At 39.6% G+C, this 20,570-nt stretch overlaps 1 protein-coding gene across 1 annotated transcript in view; it reads left to right on the forward strand.

Moving 5' to 3' along the window:
- The window catches only part of LOC127577603 (USP6 N-terminal-like protein), a 166,007-nt gene that overhangs the window by 87,568 nt on the left and 57,869 nt on the right, over positions 1–20,570 (forward strand). Inside the window, exons 8-9 of the mRNA XM_052028869.1 lie at positions 15,377–15,425; positions 19,075–19,195. Coding sequence (XP_051884829.1) covers positions 15,377–15,425; positions 19,075–19,195 — 170 coding nt within the window. The remainder of the gene's footprint in view (positions 1–15,376; positions 15,426–19,074; positions 19,196–20,570) is intronic.

Raw genomic sequence — 20,570 nt, forward strand, 5'->3', positions numbered from 1 at the left:
CATTGTGAACGCAGTTCAACATTACCTGTTCGCTTTGCAGCAGAACTTTTACACATTCTTACCCTTCAGTAAGATAGCTCCACAGCTATCCATTCCTCTGCACTGGATGTGGTCTGCAAATGCACAGTGACTCACCACATGCGATTTCCGCTCTAAGCTGACCTCTATGGTATGCAAAGGTCATTTTTGAAGCTGTTGAGAGTGAATGCTAGATTGAATGAAGCAATGTCTTCATCTTTGCTGTCTTACAATACAACTGCTACCTGACCAATTTGGACTTCTTGGGTATCTGAAAGGAGGAAGACTAAAGGAGAAAGGCACACGGATTGGGTTGGGTTGTGTGAGGACAGGGGGAGAAAAGTAGCCTCTTCCTCACCACCCACATGGGCACCCAGTTTTGTATCATCAACAAACTTTCATATATTCCCTTTGTTCGCTTCATCCAAATCATTGTTATAGATTCTAAACAACTGGGGCACCATTCCAGGAGCAGCCCACCATTCACAGCCTGCCAACCTGAGAATGATCTGTTTGTGATCATGATCTGAATGTTTATGAATGACCTGAATGATCTGTCCTGAAGAGGGGCCCTGACCCAAAAACGTTGATGACTGCTTTTCTCCACGGATGCTGCCTAGCCTGCTGAGTTCCTCCAGCATCATAGTGTTTTTATTTCTACTCTGTTTTCTGCCTTTTACCATTCATGCCAGTGTATTACCCCATTCTCTTGGCCCTAAAATGAGCAGATTAGATAATGAGGAACCCCTGTACTACATCAAGGCACTCTGTACTAACTCAATGTAACTGCACTGTGTAACGAATTGACCTGTACGATCGGTTTGTAAGACAAGCTTTTCACTGTACCTCGGTACAAGTGACAATAATAAACCAATACCAATACCAATGGATACGGTGTATCTGAACTTCCAGAAGGCCTTCAAGGTTATCCATATCCATTGGTTCCTCATTATCTAATCTGCTCATTACAACCTTAGAGAATTGTACTCCAACAAATTTGATTTCCTTTTCATAATCCATGTTGACTCTACCCAATACTGTTTTCTAAGTGCCCTGCTAGCACTCCCTTAATAATGAATTCTAGGATTTCCCTACTACTGATGTCAGGCTAACAGTAGGCAGGAATTGAACCCTGATAGCTGGTGTTCTAATAGCATTATGCTAACCGCTACGCTACCGTGCCACCCTTTAATTTCTACCATGCTGTTTTTTTCACTTCTGCCAATTTCCTTCATTCTTCATTCAGTTGAAACCTGTGATTTCTGCAAAGTTTTCTGTAATTTGTTCCATGAAGACAGCCACAAAATAGTTGTTAAATTTCTGTACCATTCCTTAACTCACAAGATAGCTTCTGCTGTCTCAGTCTTTTGACATACATTCTATTTCCTACATTCTTTTGCTTTTTTTCCCTTTTTTTACATATCAATAGGATCTTTCACAGGCTGTTAATTAACTAAATCATTTGTGAATAGCTAGATTGAGATTGTTAGAAAAATTCAATTAGGACAGACATAGCAGGACACATGATGTGTTGCAGCTGTGGTATTGTAGGAACTGATGGAAACTTTATGATCCATTGTAACCGTATCTATGTAGAATATACAACATTGAGCCTGTTGCTCAAGGAATTTCAGTTGAGAGTTCATGAGCTGAACTTCCTGACTCAGACATGTATTCGGCAGGGAGGTGAAAATTTACTTTTGTTCCAGGAGGCCTTCATACCCCTTAGATTAAGTACTGCAAATTGATTAATCAAGAGGTACAGTACAGTGAGACTAAAATTGGAGGAACATCAGCTCTCGCACTTGGCCAACAGGTGTGCAATTCTTGCAGCCTATATGGATGAAAACGGAATGAGTAGTGAAAGGGGACAGTATAGTTCAGGAGATAGATTCTGCAGCTACAGTCTTGAATTCCAAATGCCAGGGCTAAGGACATTTTCTCAGGGCTGGAGACAGAGTGGAAGGCGAAAGACCCAGTTGTTGTCATCTGTGACCCAGTTGTTGTCCACGGGGATGGTACCGTAGGATTGGAGGGTGGTGAATGTTGTCCCCTTATTCAAAAAAGGTAGTAGGGATAGTCCAGGGAATTACAGACCAGTGAGCCTTACATCTGTGGTGGGTAAGCTGCAGGAAAGGATTCTAAGGGATAGGATCTATGATCATTTTAGAGAATCATGGACTGATTAGGGACAGCCAGCATGGATTGTGAAGGAAGATCTTGCCTCACAAGCCTGATAGGGTTCTTTGAGGAGGTGACCAGGAAGATTGATGAGGGTAGTGCAGTAGATGCGGTCTACATGGATTTTAGTAAGGTGTTTGACAAGGTTCCGCATGGTAGGCTTCTTCAGAAGGTCAGAGGCCAAGGGATCCAGGGAGGCTTGGCCGTATGGATTCAGAATTGGCTTGCCTGTAGAAAGCAGAGGGTTGTGGTGGAGGGAATGCATTCGGATTGGAGGGCTATGACTAGTGGTGTCCCACAGGGATCGGTTCTGGGACCTCTACTTTTTGTGATGTTTATTAATGACTTAGATGAGGAGGTGGAAGGGTGGGTTAGCAAGTTTGCAGATGACATAAAGATTGTTGGTGGTGTGGATAGTGTGGAGGGCTGTCGAAGCTTACAGAGGGATATTGATAGGATACAGAGCTGGGCTGACAAGTGGCAGATGGAGTTTCAATCCGGAGAAGTGTAAGGTGGTACACTTTGGAAGGACAAACTCCAAGGCGGAGTACAAGGTAAATGGCCAGGATTCTGGGCAGTGTGGAGGAGCAGAGGGATCTGGGGGTTCATATCCACAGATCACTGAAAGTTGCCTCACAGGTGGATAGGGGTAGCTAAGAAAGCTTATGGGATGTTAGCTTTCATAAGTCGTGGGATAGACTTTAAGAGCCGCGAAGTAATGATGCAGTTTTACAAAACTCTGGTTAGACCACACTTAGAATACTGTGTCCAGTTCTGGTCGCCTCATTATAGGAAGGGTGTGGAGGCGTTGGAAAGGGTGCAGAGGAGATTTACCAGGATGCTGCCTGGATTAGAGAGTATGGATTATGAGGAGAGACTAAAGGAGCTAGGCCTTTACTCATTGGAGAGAAGGAGGATGAGGGGAGACATGATAAGAAGTATACAAAATATTAAGAGGAATAGATAGAGTAGACAGCCAGCGCCTCTTTCCCAGGGCACCAATGCTCAATACAAGAGGACATGGCTTTAAGGTAATGGGTGGGGGTGGGAAGTTCAAGGGAGACGTCAGAGGGAGGTTTTTCACCCAGAGAGTGGTTGGTGCATGGAATGTGCTGCCTGGGGTGGTGGTGGAGGCTGATACGTTGGTCAGGTTCAAGAGATTGTTAGATAATCATATGGAGGAATTTAAGATAGAGGGATATGTGGGAGGAAGGGGTTAGATAGTCTTAGGAGTGGTTTGAAGGTCGGCACAACATGGTGGGCCAAAGGGCCTCTATTGTGCTGTATTGTTCTATGGTTCTAAAACCAGCAACATAGATACAATGACGAAGAAGGTGATGCTGAGGGAGTATGAAAACTAAGGTACAAATTAAAAAGAACACGAAGGTAATATCCTTTGGATTACAGCCTGAGCCGTGTGCATTTGACATTGGGCCAGGTCAATATAAGTAGAGGGTTGGATGCTTAGTTCAGAGATTTATCTGGGAGCAATCGTTTTAGTTTATGGGATATTGGCACCAATACTGGGGAAACAGAAAACTGTTCCATGGGGATGAATTTCATTTGAGTTTCAATGGCTTCAGTGTCCTAGCAAATTGAACACCTAGGGCTTTAGATAAGACTTCAATCTAAATAGTTCGGAAAGGGATTCCAGTGAGAGGCAATCTAAAAATATCAAGTGCAGGGGAATGATAACAGGAATATGTCAAGAAGGAAGATAATGCAGCAGTGAAAAGGGACAGTAAAATAAGAGGCAGGACTGGGCTAATTGTTCCCTCGAGCCTCTTCTGCCATTCAACAAGATCAGAGCTGATCTTTTATCTCAGCATCATTTTCCCACACTATTCCCCTATCAATCAGCAAAGTATATAAATGTAAGAGTGTACCTCCAGATAGAGTGAGATTAAGTAAAGCAGTAAGAAGACAAAACTGAAGGCTCCTTATCTGAATACATATAGCATTTGCAACAAGCTAGATGAATTATCAGTATGATTGAATTGCCTTTACATAGATTACCAAAGTTAATATGGGTCTCATATAGACCTAGAGAGAAAAAATTACATTAGGGTATTGGGAAATGGCAGAAAAATTAAACAAAGATACAAGAAAAAATTTGTGAAGATTGAAAGTGAACTATAAAAAACACTAACTGCTCCTTCACATCACAAGAATTGTGTGAACCTTTAAAAATAGCACTAACATATAAAGGAAATGATTTTTTTGTTGTAACTGCAGTTCCATTTTATTGATTCAAATATGTGGTGGACTCCACTGTGTTACTGAGACTGATATACAAATATATAGTTTGTAGTTTGTAAAGTGCTGATGATATAAACTTATCCATTTTATTACCAATTGTGTACCAGAGAAAAGCTCTTAAGCACAATTTTTAAAGTAATAAAGTTACGTGTTTAATTGTAAAATGTCACACAAACATTCCAGTCATTGACAACATAAAAATAAAATAAATATGGATGAAGGAATTCCTTTTTAATGATATACTAATATGGGATATGCAGGACAATAAATTTATAAGCTACTACTGTTATTCTTGCTTCAGCACGGCAGAACTCAGGCTATGATTCTCTGAGCTATATGGCAAATGCAGTGTGGAAAATAAAAAGGACATTTGATATCAACACAACAAAAGTGAGGAAGAAAATTAAAAAATAACTGCTGGAAATCTGAAATAAAAACAAAAAAAATCTGGAAACAGGTCAGGCAGCCAGAGCTTTGGTGAAGGTTCTCAGACCTGAAATGTTAACTCTGTCTCTCATTCTGCAGGTGCTGCCTGACCTATGTATTTCTAGCATTTTCCATTGTTTTAAAAGTGAGGAAGTAATGACGTCTTAGTTTAAGAACTATCATTTAAAGGTGTAGGAGTAAATCATAGAAGACAAAGACCTAGGAAGCCTTTCACAGCACAAAATCTGCGTCGAACCAGCAGTGTGTGGTTGACAAATACATGTTTTGTATAAGGGCATGCCTTTGCAAAAATGCACACATCATTACTGTAGAGTGGGTGAGGAAGTTAGGTAATACACGGATTATGACTTGCAAAGATGCACAGGAGGGCACAGAGTGAGGGTAGCAATGGAGGATGGATTACTGTCCCATTTTCCCATGAGTTCAAGTCATGGGAAAATGGGACAGTAACCGGCTGCTAGGAGTAGGAGGAGTGTCAGCATCAGGATCCTGATTGAGTTGGTAGATGGTCAAGGTCAGGATATAGTTGTAGAGGTCACTGACTGTAGTGGAAGATAGGGGGTGATGATCATAGTCATAGAGCTGTACAGCAATGGAAACAGGTCCTTTGGCCCAACTGGTCCATGCTGACCAAGATTCCCACCTAAGATAGTCCCATTTGCCTGCATTTGACCCATATCCCTCTACACCTTTCCTATCCCTGTACCTGTCTGAGTGCCTTTTAAATGTTGTTAATGTACCTGTCTCAACCACTTCCTCTGGCAGCTCATTCCATATACGGACTGTCTTCTGGTTGAAAAAGTTGCCCCTCAGGTTCCTATTAAATCTCTCCTATCTCACTCTAAACCTATGCCCTCTAGTTCTCGATTCCCCAATCCTGGGAGAAAGACTGCGTATTCATCCTATCTATGCCCCTCATGATTTTATACACTTCAATAATATCACCCCTCATTCTCCTACGCTCCAGTGAATTAAGTCCCAACTTGCATGAGGTAATGAAATTGAAAGTAAAATTTTGTGTAAAAATCTCTTTGTTCTTAAAACCTGCAATTTTTGGAATGAAATCCACGATTTTTACTGACTGACTAGAATAGAATTGCAAAGATAATTTTTATATATTGTGACTATGACTACCAACTACTGGGGAAGAATCATATTCTGAATTAAAAAGAGCTGACACCTTGAGCTCATAAACCAATGGTATGCACTTCTCTCATTATATCATTGGAATCCCTTTTTTGAATTACAGCTTTTGAACGTACACCACAGCATCCGTTATCTGTATTGGTTAAAGAGTGACACATCTACCACAATGCATGCTGCAAACAAAGTGGAAAATGAGTGAACATTATAAGTCATTATTAAGTGCACAGCATGTGGGAAAAGAATGGCTCATGGAGTAAATTAGATAGAATAAAGTCATACTCAGTACTTTCTGAGCAAGTGAAAGAGCTGGGAATGGTAGTGGAAGGTGGTATCTATAGATTTTACTGTTACAGCACAGAAAAGTTCATGAAGTTACTTCAGGAATCTCTTGTGCCAGAGAAAAAAAATTATGAAGTAATGCTAACATTATCCCTCAGTGGCATGCTACTCCCACTGTAATACAGCCCTTATGCTGAATTCAGTGTTCTGGATATAGATTAATTGTTTCTGGATACAGATTAATTGTCTCCCAAACTCTTGTTCATATCTATGGGCTGTATATAAGATGGGTGTTTGTAAACTGAGGGGGACCTGTAATAACACTGGTAAAGGGATATTAAAGGCAAAACATCAGAACAAGTATTGTGACTGCTTTGAGGTTGGCATCTTTCTGCTTAATGAATTTTGGATTGTATGTGCCTGCCTATATTTTCCATCAACAGAGTGAGAAATAACGCATGGCTAAATACCTTAAATATTTATCAATGAGAACTAATGAATGATGAGACATTTCAAATGTTTTGCCATCCTAGAGCATTTTCTGCACAAAAGAAGCAGCCAGACTGCTAAGCAGGAAGTAGCTAAATTAGTCAACTTAGTCTCAAACATCAAAAGATGAAGACGAGGGTAATAACCTCAGGAAATCCGCCAAGGTGAAACTAGCCAGAATTTCACTACATCATATAAATGGACAAAGTATGCAGGCCTATAAAACAGCTTCCTTTCTTCTTGTTACTCTAACTGAATCTGGATAATTAGCCCTAGAAATCAAGGGAAAGTGGCCCACATAGACATTATTCTGACAAGAGGAGGTAAAAAGACAGTGACTCTTTTTTTGATTAGTGTCATTTGCATGCTTTTTACTCAATTCTCACTTGACAATCATTATATCATTTCTCTACTTGCAGGCTTTATTTCTAGCATTTCTGGCCCCTAAATTTTGATGGAAAAAACAGTGAAAATCACCTGGTGATGTGGTGACTGGGAACCCAATTTGGTTCAATTTGTTTTTCAGAAAGATTTGTCAAAGAGAAATGTGTCTGGCCCTTTAAATAATGCTGCTTTGGAGCTTTCAGCAATAAATAAAGACTGGCTCCTAAGTAAGTGAATTGTGCCTGTTATTACTTAGATCAATATTGTTAAAGATTGTTAAAGATACGAGAAAATTTCACACCAAAAGGAGATGCTGTCTAAATGACTGGGATTAACTTTCTCAAAATCATGCCCAAATTTACTAAATTGATGTAATTCCCACAGAATCATAGAATGGCTAGAGCATGGAAGAGAGCAAATTAACCCTTTGAGTAAGCCCTGTACAGGGCTCTATGCTACTTGCACGCCCCACCCCTCCCAATAGCCGTACAATGTTTTTTCTTTCCTGACTGCTATCCAGCTCCCTTTTGAATGCTACAGATGAGTCATTTTTCTGTATTAAATTTAATCTGCCACCAATCTGCTCATTCCACTACCCTTTCTATATTTCCTTGAAGTTTATTACTGTCCTCCTCACTATATCTCCAAGTTTTGTGATATCTGAAAATTTGGAAATTCAGCCTATACAGCCAAGTCTAGGATAGTAGTATATATTGAGAAGTCTTAGGACTAACACTTGGTAAGGGTGGGGGGGGGGGGAGGTGGGTCATAGTGGTGCAGCTAGTAGAGTGGCGCAGCTAGCCTCACAGCACCAGAGACCTGGGTTCAGTACTGACCTCAGGTGCTGCCTTTGTGGAGTTTGCACCTTCTCTCTGTAGCCATGTGGATTTTCTCCTGGTGCTTGAGTTTCCTCCCATATTCAAAAGATCTGTGGGTTGGTAAATTAATTGGGCACTGTAAATTGTCCCTATTGTGTAGAGGAGTGGGAGAATTTGGTAGGAGTTAATTAACTTGCAGCTTTTGGGATGTGGAGGAAACTGGAGCACCCAGAGGAAACCCACATGGTTACAGGGAGAAAGTACAGACTTCATGCAGACAGCACCAGAGATCAGGAGTAAACCTGGGTCACTGGACCTATAAGGCAGCAGCTCTACTGGCTGTGCCACTGTGCTACACCTAAAAATTTAGACAAAGTCAAAGTCGAGTTTATTGTCATATGCATAAGTACATATATGCACAGGTGCAATGAAAAACTTACTTGCTTCAGCATCACAGGCACATAGCATCAAATAAGCAGCATTCACAAGAAAAGCATAAATTAAACATAAACTTTGATTATTAGTTATAACTTTGATTACATCATATAATCATAACTTTGATTACATTAAATATAATCAAAGAAACTCAGTCAAGTTAAGAAAAACATGATTTTCCTTTAACAAATCCATTCTAATCATTCCACACTTGTCCAGTGATTGCTAATTCTGTCTATGTTTTTAGAATTTTCCCATGACTGAAGTTAAACCGACTGGTCTGTAGTTACTGGAACTATTCCTTCTCCCTTTTTTGAACAAAGATAAAATATTGGCACCAGTCCTGAATCCATAGATGTTTGAAGATTACAGCCAGGTCCTCCCTTACTTTACTTAGTAACCTAGGATACATTCCTTCTGGACCTGGTGAATTATTCACTTCAAATGCAACTAGCCATTCTAGTGCCTCCTCTTCATAACTGTCTAGCCCATCCAGAATCTCAACTTCATCTTCCTTTGTAAAGGTTCCAACATCAACTTTTTCTTTGGTAAAGACTGATGTAAAGTACCCTTTTCATATTTTAGCCATACCTTCTGGCTTAGTGAGTAGATTTTTTTTTGTCTCTAACCAACCCCAACTCTCCTCTTACAACCCTGTTCCTATCCCTATGCTTATAATTTATTTTTGAATTCCTTTTTATGTTTGATGCCTATTTTTTCTTACGCTTCCTCTTGTCTCTCATTTCATTTTTCACTGTCCCTCTGAATTTCTCTAACCAGCCTGGTTCTCAATTGTGTGAAGAATCTGGCATCTGTTTTTTCTGATCTTTTTTTTGTTCCCTGTCTTTATGGTCACCCAGAGATCACTGGCTTCAATTTCTCCACCCTTCTCCCTCATGGCAAAGTATCTAGACTGCAGCTGAAGTATCTCCATTTGTCCCTCATTGCAATGTATCTAAACTGCACCTTAAACATCCCTGCTCCTCCCTCATGACAGTATATCTAGACTGCAGCTAAAACATCTCCACTCGAAAGGCCTTCCATTGTTCAGTTACTGCCTTGCCTACCAAGTGTTGATTCCAGTTTACCCCAGCCCACTGTTTTCATCCCAGTGAAATTGGCTTTTTCCCAATTAATTGTTTTTACCTTGGGGGAGTTTCCCTTGGACTCAGATATTCACAATATACATTAATGATCTAGATGAGGAAAATAAATGAAATATGTCCAAATTTGTGGAAGACAAAAAGCTGGCTGAGGGTGTGAGCTGTGGGAAGGACACAGAAAGACTGTAGTGTGACAGGTTGAATAAGTGGACAAATGCATGGTAGATTCAATATAATGTGGATAAATGTGAGATTATTTGGTGGTGTAAACAGGAAGAAAGGTTATTATCTGAATGGTAGTAGATTAAGAAAGTGGCAGTATCCTTATGCACCAGTGGATGAAAATAAACGTACAGGTGCAGCAGGCTGCTAAGAAGGCAAATGGTATGTTGACCTTCTTAATGAGAGGATTTGAGTACAGGAGCAAGGTCTTACTGCAATTAAACAAGGCCTTGTGAGACCACATCTTGAGTATTCTATGCATTTTTTTTTACCTTATCAGAGGAAGGATATTTTTGCTTTGGAGTGCAACAAATTTTCACCAGACTGATTCCTGGGATAGCAGACCCAACATAGGAAGAGAAATTGAGAAGATTGGCCAATTGATTGAAACTTAGAGAATCCTGATTGGACTGGACAAACTAGATGCAGGATATTCTTAGTGGTGGCAAAGTTGAGAATTAGGATGCAGAGTAGGGCATTTGGGACCAAGATGAGAAATTTCTTCATGCAAAGAGTAGTGAACCTGTGGAATTGCGACCAAATTATTAACTATATTCAAGAAGTAATTAACATAATTCTTATGGCTAAAGTGATTAAGGGGAGAAAGCAGGAATCGGTTACTGAATTTAGATGATCAGCCATGATCATACTGGGTGGTGCATTTGGCTAGAAATGCTGAATGGCCTGCTGCTACTCTTCTTTCTGTCTCTGTATTTAATAATTATTTTAAGCTTTGATTGCTGTTGCACAGGTGAATTTCCAGAATCTGCTCTTTACAGGCTTTATTTGCACATACAAAAGCAACCAACCCTTTCATACTCTCATTTCAAATTAAATCCGTTTGTGCGATTCATTTGGAACGCACATCTCCTTATGCATGCATTGGTGATGATATAATGTGGTTCCTGGATGCCACACTTTGATGCATTCTTCAAACTTCTAAATATTCAATTCCTCGTAGACAATATGAGCAGATCAGAAATGCAGAAGTTCTGAACCTTCATTTTTGTAGCTTGCATGACAGTTTAATGTAAAGCCAAAATCTAGTATTCATTCTATGGCTGCTTTAATCACGTGCTCATGGGAATTTCCATAGCACAGGTCTCATGCCAGTCAAATGTTACAGAGATCTTGGAAGAAATTTCAGCATGATTCACAGGGAAGAAAAGTGACAGAGCTAGATTGACTGTCTATTTTACATTTTTAAAATGTTGACTGTGTGACTGAAATTTGGGACCTGATTTAAGTCTGCTGGTTTTACTATGTTTGCCAAAGCAGCAAGTCTACTGCACCTGGCATTTCCAAGTTGCATCCCACTCAAGTGCTAATCAGGCCTGAGTGAACTTAACTGGGTTATGCAAAGGGAGCACAACAACACAGATTCATCTTGTCAATAGAAAATAAATTTTGGGGGTTGTAAAATAGGCAGCCAATCTAGGCCCATTTGTTTTGTGCCAGCCAGGTTAGGTTAAAATATTATTAGAAAGCTTTCATACCTGTTTCAATATGCTGGACAGTCATATGCAGGCATGAGAAACTGTAGATCCTGGAATCTGGAGCAAAAAATAAACTGCAAGAAGAACTCAACAGGCCAAGCAGCATCTGTGGAGGCAAAGGAATGGGCAACATTTCGGTCAAGATCCTGCATCAGAACTGAGAGTGTAGAGAAAAGATATCAAGTATATGGAAGTGAGAAGGAGGGGTGAAACAGAGCCTGGTAGGTGATAGGTGGAACCAGATGAGGTGGGGGAGGGGTAATGGGCAGATGGAGCTAGGGGAAAGGGGAGAATGCAGGCTCTGGTTCTATGCAAAACCTTTGACAAATTGCCCAGCAGCAGAGGCAGGTTTGAAGTAGATGTGAAAGAAACTGCTTTGTCTCTTGATAACTCCATTCAGCAACACATCCCTTTTTTCAAATGAGAAAACGTGGTGGAAATAGACAGGAACCGATAGCTATGACACCATCATTGGGCCACCTCCATCCCTCGAGACTCCAGTAGGTTTCTAGCCAGTCAATCAGTTACTTCTGTCATGGAGAAGCACCTAAAAGAAGCTCAAGTTTATATGCTACAACATACAAGGTATATTGTTGGCATTAAAGCAAGAGTTAAAATATGATTACACCTGATCTTCAATGCCAATTTATTCGAATGGTGTAGAATTAAGTGGTAATAGATAAAAGAAATAAGGTTCATGGTAAATGAGTTAATCTAGGGGCCAGGTTTATGATTAGGCATTTGCTCTCTGTGCTGTGAACATAAGAGGAAAGAATCATAGAAGGCAATTGAAATGTTTGAGATGCCACAAAGTGCATCCCACTTGGTTCTTGTTGATTGCAATCATAATTATGTGGAGGTATCTAAGTCCTCATCATTTTTTTAAATTCTCAAATATGGATTGATACCATCCCACATCTGTTCCATGCTTGTGAACTGCTTTAAATGTAACATTAAGCTGAGTGCAATGAATATAGAAATCCTGATGGTCCTTTCTTATAGCACATCTCCTGATGCCATGGTGTGTACAAATATTCTTTTCCGCTATCCATAGCTATTGCATGCTTGCAGTGTCCTTTCTTTAGTAAATCATTCTGGCTCAAGCAGTTATTTTAAAGTAGGGTATCATTATTGCTGCCTGGAAACCAGATATATACTTGCAAATCTTTCTTTTATGTCCACTAATGAACTACATGTTGTTTGAGTAAGTGGTTCTTGGAGTTTATGAATCCACAGCATTGTGTGCAACTGCCCTTAGGCCCACATGTATATCATCATTAATACGTTGGACCTGGGGAAAGTACAGCATCTCAAGAATCTGTACAATCTTCCACTGAGAAAGTAACAAGCAATTTATCAGCTATCTAAACAATGCCTTCATAAATGCTGTTTCACTATCAATGCTGCGATCTCATCAATCAGGAGACCTTAAAATAACTCCTCATGGCAGCCAAATAACAACTGTATAAAGCTGTCATGGAGTTGAGTGAAAAGGGGGGCAGGGAGTACACTTTCACCTTGCACGTATCTGGACACCCCTTATGGATTGGCCTGCTGCATTGAGGTCCTTTGCTGCAAGTGAACCAAAGCCCTTAAGGTGTAGGATAACGAATGGAGCAGAGATTGCAGCTTGCATTTCAGATGTGGATTGTTTAGCAGGTTGCAAAATGTGGAGGGACTACCAATGATGCAATTTCTATTATTTTGATCCTCGGAAACTGAGGCTAGAAAATGCTAAGTGCAAGACATCAGTGTTAGAGTGCACATTCTTTAATTGACATCACATTGCTGATCCCCTGCATGATATGCTTCTAACTTTTCTGTGAATATTTGACAAAAGTCATCATTTGCACCAAAAGATGAAATTTATGCTGAAACAAAAACAGGTGAGCAACCTATGATGTCGTTAGGTGCACAACTGATACTGGACAAATGTCAGCTGCGAAACAATGAATCATGCATGTAAGTGCCCAAGTCAATTTCCTGGTAGGCACAGTTTCACACAGAAATGATCATTAGTGAGGTCTACCTTGCGTAAAATACCTTTTATGTGCATTCATGCATGATAGTCATGCTCAAATGAATCAAATTTGTTGGCTATTATCTTTGTTCAACTGGTATCTCTCTCTTTCTCTGATTTCCATTGCTGTACCTTTTGCATTGGTCAGTGTCTTTTTCACTTTGCAAAACTCGCAGTGCATCATGGCTCTGCTAGTAACATACAAGCACTGGCTTAATTCCAGCCCTGAGAGTCCATCATGGTTCTCAAGTTTCTCAGTGTTTCTCAACTTCCATTTTGAAATCAGACCAAATAAACTGCCGTGCAAACATTATATGTTCATAGTGTTTTAATTTTCGTACTGCTTATTGATTCTCGTCTGAAATTCTTGGTAATCTGGATCATGTTCATATTTCAAATAGTGCCCATTTTCAGCAGTGATCAAAGAATATTTTTTCAGTACAATATTTAGAACCATTAACAAAAGATCAGAGCAGTGGAACCTAGTATTTAGCCTGCCACTTTTTTCAGGGTCATAAAGGTCAAGGGTTTCAAATTTTATGGTAGGATAGCACATACTCTGCATTTAAAAAATTTGTTCAGATTGCTACTTCCTTTCTTTTGAAATCTTATAGGTATCTATATTAAGCCTTGCTTTAACTTTTCAGTCCCAGTCCCTAAATGGCTAAAAGCAATGTAAATAATTCTTTAATATACGCTGTTTAAAAAAAATTCATTTTTTAACAATATTTTTAAAATTCTATGCACCTACATACTACATATTGCATATTATTATTCATTCTGCTAGGAAATTACTTTGTTTACATTTGTTTTTGATTGTTTATGTGCTGTTCATGCACCAATGCTCCTTACTGTCCTCTGCATGAGTTATGCTCATGTAAGAATAAGAATCCAGAATGTTGAGTTGTACTGGTTGGTGCTAGGTAAATTTCCATTGCATTTTATAAGCAGTAGAATACATTAGAAAAAATATTGTAAATATGGTTGAGCATACTTTTTACTGACTCTTCTTCCTACAATCTCCGCTATGTTCCAGGAGTTCGGTGCACAAGTTAATCGCAATAGTCATGTTCAAATACCTTATTTAATATGCTCAAACTACATGCCTGATCCATTACCTGGAAAGAACACACATACTGTACCATTGTTCATATTTTTCCCATCCCAGTCATCTTTTCTGTTTAATGCCAAACTAAAGGTGGGATTCTGCTTTGCTCTGGGATTTACTAATAATCATACAGCAGTCTTCTAATGAAAGAGAAATGAAGGACTGCAGATGCTGGAATCTAGATGAAGGACAATATGATGCTGGAAGAACTCAGCAGGCCAGGCAGCATCCGTGGAGAAAAGCAGGCGGTAAACGTTTTGGGTCAGGACCCTTCTTCAGGACTGAAGATAGGAAAAGGGGAAGCCCAATACATAGGAGGTAAAAGCAAAACAATGATAGATGGACAAAAGAGGTGATAGGTAGATGCAGGTAAGAGATAGTAATAGGCAGGTGCGGGGGAGGAGGGGAGAGCAGATCCACTGCGGGATGGGTCAAAGGTAAGGAGGAAAAAAAAGGGGTAGAAAAAAGAGAGAGAGGCTAGGAAAAGAAAGAAAAGAAGAGGCATAGTTGGGGGTGGGTGTGGGGGGTTGTGAGGATTACTTAAAGTGGGAGAATTCAATATTCATGCCGTTAGGCTGCAAGGTTCCAAGATGGAAAATGAGGTGCTGTTCCTCTGGTTTGCGCTTGGAATTCTCCTGGGTGGAGGAGGCCGAGGACTGACATATCTGTGATAGTGTGGGAGGGGGAGTTGAAGTGACTGGCAACAGGCAGATGCAGATCACGTGTGGCCTCCTCTATATTGGCGAGCCAAGTGCAGCCTCCTCTACATTGGCGAGACCAAATGCAGACTAGATGACTGTTTCGCAGAACACCTGCGCTCCGTCCGTAACCGTGATCTGCATCTCCAGCATCGTAGTGTTTTTCAGCAGTCTTCTAATGTCGTCGAGACAATTTCCAAGAGCAGGGAATGTTGTTCAGCTGTAGTATTTAAATTGCATCACCCCTAATTATTGTTAATTTTCTTTAAACAGACAGCAAGCTTTATTTCATGTACTCACCGCCTATTCTGTATACAATACGGTAAGAAAATTTAGTTTACAAATGGAGTGTAATAATATGTACAATAAATGTTATACAAGTAATCCAGTGTTACAAAGCTCATTCTGAGTATGAAGATGTTTCTATTTTGCAGATTTGAATGTTGTGCATGTGAAATTAATGTTGCAACCAAATGTATGATAAATGTTAGTATTTTTAACTACTACTACTAACTCCACTGTTAATAAATTTGGTTCTTTTTAATGGAATAGCTACTTTATCAGCTTTCCCTATTTTAGGATGTGTTCATTTCTTCCTGCCAGCCTCAGGATGCACCAGACCATTTGAAAACCAACAGCATCACTTGTTGGATAAAACTTTGCTTTGAATCCAATGAAAAACAATTTTAACACTGAAGTTGCTAATTCTGGCAGGAAAAAAATTAACAACTTCACTATAGAAGCATATCCTAAGGCACTTCACAGGAGATTAATTAAGCAGATTGGGGAGCAGGGAAGCCAAGATGGACAACCAAATCTGATTAGAGGTGGGTTTTCCAGACTACGGGCAAAGAAAGAGGTAAATGCACAACAGACCAGACAGAACATAAGCCTAGAAATTGGATTGCATATTATTTTTAAATGCCGTGGATGATAATTTGATCAGGATTACAACTGTGCATCACAATTGCAATATTATAGTATGTCTCACGTTTTATATTAGTGCTTGAGAGCTAATAGTGAAAGAAATCCTCAGCTGACATGTTTTAATGTTTGCCCTACCAAACTGGGCCACATCACTACCTTAGCACAGATTGTGAACTACCTGCAGGAAACCTGGTATGAACAGCTGGAAGAGCACCCCATCTGTACTATTTAAGGGGATCCTCAATTACTCGTTGGCCTGTTGGTAATGGTAGGAAGCTAAAGTGAACTGTGCTGCAAGAATATTTACTCTTTGAATATAGTTTTCTGCAACACTAAGTAATGATGGCAAATACTATGCAACCAGGGAGCTCTCATGACTCATTTATTCTCAAGCCAGAGCACTGTACTCACTATATTTCAGCCAATATTTAGAATCAATAACTTACTCTTGTGAACAAAAGTTAACCTGTCCCAGCAATCAGAATGGATTCCAGCAATCACTGGTGGACACTGTTCAAATAAGACCCATGGAACAATCAGGAACATTGTGGAGACACCTGACAAAATCCTTAAGCAAATGGTCTGGTGCATGAACCAGCCCAGAGTGCACTAAAAGATGCCTTGCTGCATCCTATTTAAACTGGTCAAAATATGAACATAGCTACCCATATCTTTTAAATCTGACATAATTGTGGCATACCGGGGAAGAATATTAGATATGAAAAGGAGGATTAGAATTGAGCACATCGATATCTTCACTTTTCGCTGATCACCACTGGCTACAGGACTTGGGGCAGCCGCCCCAATAATAATTGGCATTCCCTCCTCCAGAATGCTGAGGCTGTTTAAAATTCTTATGTCTGCTGCCAGTCAGTTATTGTGTGATGCTTCTTCCAAGATAAAGGTAAATGTGTTAGTATTTTCCAGTATATCATCCGCTCTTCATTTCATCGTTAAGCGGCTAAGAGTTTGTGTATGTTATAACATCTGTGTGTTTGTCTTCCAGTAGTGATAAATGTGTGAGGATATGGTGGCCATCTATGCTAGGTAGTAGTTTTGATTGAAAAAGATAGTTGTTAGAGGACTAATGGAGTGTGTAGACTGGAATAGCATGGGAGAATGATGGTGCCATTATTGGGAATAGGACTTGCTAAGGTATTTTTTAACTTGACTGTGTGTGAGAACATTAAACATTTTTCCGGCAATTTAACCAGCTCCTGAATGCTTGTTAATGGTATTGACCTCTTTAGTCATATTGCCTGTGGAGCTTCATAACTGATCTCAATAGCTAACTGGTCTCCCAGCCGAGAGAATAACCTCCTCTTTTCCTTCTGCCCACTCTCCCTTCTTTGAGACAAGTTTATTGCAAGTTTTCCAAGTCTGTTCAATGGCTTTCATCAGTGGTTGGACTCTATAAGTACTTTTCTTTTAATGGCATCCATAGGTTCAATGTTGGGTTCAGCTGTTGTTAATAACTCCCAAAATTATACCCTCTCAATAGCACCAGTTTGCTCAAGGACATGGTTGGCATCCGTTGCACAATGCTGTGATGATTGATGAGGTGCATGCACAAATTTCAGGTACATCTGTGATGGGTTAAATTGACACAGGTTATTCATAGGTGGCAAATCCAGCAGGTTTTCTGGTGCAGTTGAATTTCTAGGTCATCAAGTTTTGGGATGGGTTGGAGAGCTTGAAGAAGTTACAAAAATGAGGAAGAATGAAATCTATAACATGTAAACACAAAGGTGATAATTTTAAATTGGGCAATTAGGAGGTGTGCAATGCAGCAAGGACAGAAGTGATGAAGAAGTGGGTTGTGGTGTATGGTTGGATATGCCCAGCAATATTGAGGATGAGGCTTTGGAAGAAGAGGGCCCAACGAAGACATTATTACTTGTGAAGTCATGAATCTGGGTTCAGTGAAAGCTGAAGCAAGGTCAGAAATAAAGGTGAAGTCTCTGAGGGTTGGAACTTCCAAAATACTATGATTCCAAGTAGTCCAGGGAAACCAGAGACAATGACCAGAATGGGATCAATGACAAGGGAACTGAAAATGTGCTGGGCAAAGTAATTGCTTTAGTCCATCCAATGTTTAAGTGAAGGAAAATTTTCATTTTTCTGAGACTGAATCTTCATGAAGCGATCTGATATACATGGATCTGCAAAAGGTCAAAGGAGATGACGGAATGATTGATCTGTATGTAACCAGCATAAGTGTGGAAGCTGATTCAATCTTTTTAGAGCAATGGCCAAAAGCCAGCAAGTAAGCATGGAAGAAGAGTAGCTAAGGGTAGATCCTTGAGGTTTCCAGTGTTTGCAGTATTGGGACAAGATCAGAAGCTGCAATTTGGACTTGGTCTCAGTTATGATTTGATAAATAAAAGTGGAATAAACAATTCCATTGACCTTGAGAGCAAGGAAGAAAAATTGTTTGAGGAATGCATGGTCAAACTTAATAAAGACAGCAGAGAAATTGCTGAGAAATAATCCAGCGCAAAGAATGTCCGATGTGACTTGAGGTGAAATTATTTTATTACTGCAGGAGAGACAGCATTTATATTTGCAAATCATCCCAAGTCACTTTGCATTAGTGTTGTCAATAAAAATTTGACAATAAGCTGAGCAACAGATATAGGGGGAGATGACAAAAGCTTGGATAAAGAGGTACGTTTTAAAGTATGTATTTTAAAAAAGCAGGAAGATATAGAGTTCTCAAGTATCCAAGGCAGCTGAAAACATGGTTACCAACAGTGGAGTGTTTATAATTGGGTTTGAGACTTTATTGAAGACACACTCCCCCGTGTTTCTTATGAAAAGAAGGAGCCATAAAACAGCTGAAGCCATGTGTAAATAACATATCTAAAACCATAAAACAGTATTCCTTTTCTCAGTAATACAGTATTTATTAAATGCTTTTGATGAAGTTTAAGGCATATTCCTTTTTCTGTAAGCAGTACAATGTTATTAAATTCTTTATGATCCAATTTATTATTGTTTACCTCTTCCTGTTATATTTTAAATTGAACATGCTACTCTTCAAGGAGGTGAGCTACTGTCAAGGAATGAGCCAGCTTGCAGCCATTCTACTGATGTATTTGAATGAAGAAGATGCATTCTGGGCTCTTTCTCAACTACTGACTGATCAGAAGCATGCAATGCATGGTAAGCGACTCAGCATTCAGAGGATGATAAATATTTACCAGTGTCCTAACTTCCTGACCAAATATTACTTTATGCAAACTCACATTTTCATTTATTTATCACAGTATTACTGTAAATTTTAAGAGTCCTCAGTGTACATTGTAAGATTTTTTTTAGCTGAGTCAGAATAAGAAACATCATTCAGATGGGTGGCTTTGAACTCAGTGCTGACATAATCTAGGCTTTTGCTTCCAGTATGGTGACCTTGCTGCATTGTTGAAGTGGCATTTTTCAAGTGGGATATTAAACCACATCTCTGCCTATCTGTTTCTATGGCTCTAAAGGATTCCATGGTATTACTGAAAGGAAACCAGAATTTTTTTCTTGTGCCTTGGCAGATATTCTTCATCACCAACCACACAAAAAAAAGATTATCTGGTTTTGCAGTCATTTCCTCCTTGGTAAGTTGTAGGGTGCAAACTGGTCATCATGTTTCTACATAATAGATTATCTGTAGCAAAGGACAATGGGAAATTATGGGGATGCGGCTACAATGTTATTTAAGTGCATCACTTCTTTCCTTGCTTTTAGAATAAAATCAGAAATGATTAATTGTGCAATTCTCAAACCATAACCAGTGATTTCATCTCTCTCTCGGGTCACTGTCTGAGGCCGAAGCAGATTGTTGGCAGTCTTGCTGTCCTAATTTATGCCTCATCTGAGGTTCAAACTGCACTCTGCTCCACTTCTGTCTGCTGACTTTCACCTTCCTAACATCACTTGTCTTCACCCCTGCCTCAGCTCAACTGCTACTGAAATTATAATCCATCTGGTCCATCAGTATCCTTCAGAAAAAGTAATATACTGTTCTTATCTGGAAAGGCTTACAGTATATATAAACAACAGATTACACACACATATGCAGTTATTTTGTGCAAGATCAGGACTTTAATGAAACACTATTTTACGTTTCCCTCAGAGTGCTGATACACAGAATTTTCTCTGTGATCCAAACCACCAACAAAACGTAGTAAAAAAAATATATCAAGTAGCATAGAATAACAAGCATAAACATTGTGAAGTGCATTATCTAATTTTATTGATTATTTTATTTTCATGGTTATTGGCCTCCTGATCTCTTACTGTCCTCTAAGTATATCCAGACTCCTTCAGTCCAGTCCAGATGAAGGGTCTTGACCCAAAACATCAACTGTCCATTTTCCTCCATAGATGCTGCCTGACCTGTTCTTTCAGCAGTTTGTTTTTGCTCCAAACTCCTGTGATCGACCTCACTAATTATTGCAATTGTAATTGTCCATGACGGTGTTGGCTGAAGTGAAAGTCCTTCCTTCACAAAGTGGAGACCTTTTATGCATTTTGTGGTTCCAAGTTGCTT

The sequence above is a fragment of the Pristis pectinata genome, chromosome 14, assembly GCF_009764475.1.
Source record: "Pristis pectinata isolate sPriPec2 chromosome 14, sPriPec2.1.pri, whole genome shotgun sequence".
Taxonomy (NCBI): domain Eukaryota; kingdom Metazoa; phylum Chordata; class Chondrichthyes; order Rhinopristiformes; family Pristidae; genus Pristis; species Pristis pectinata.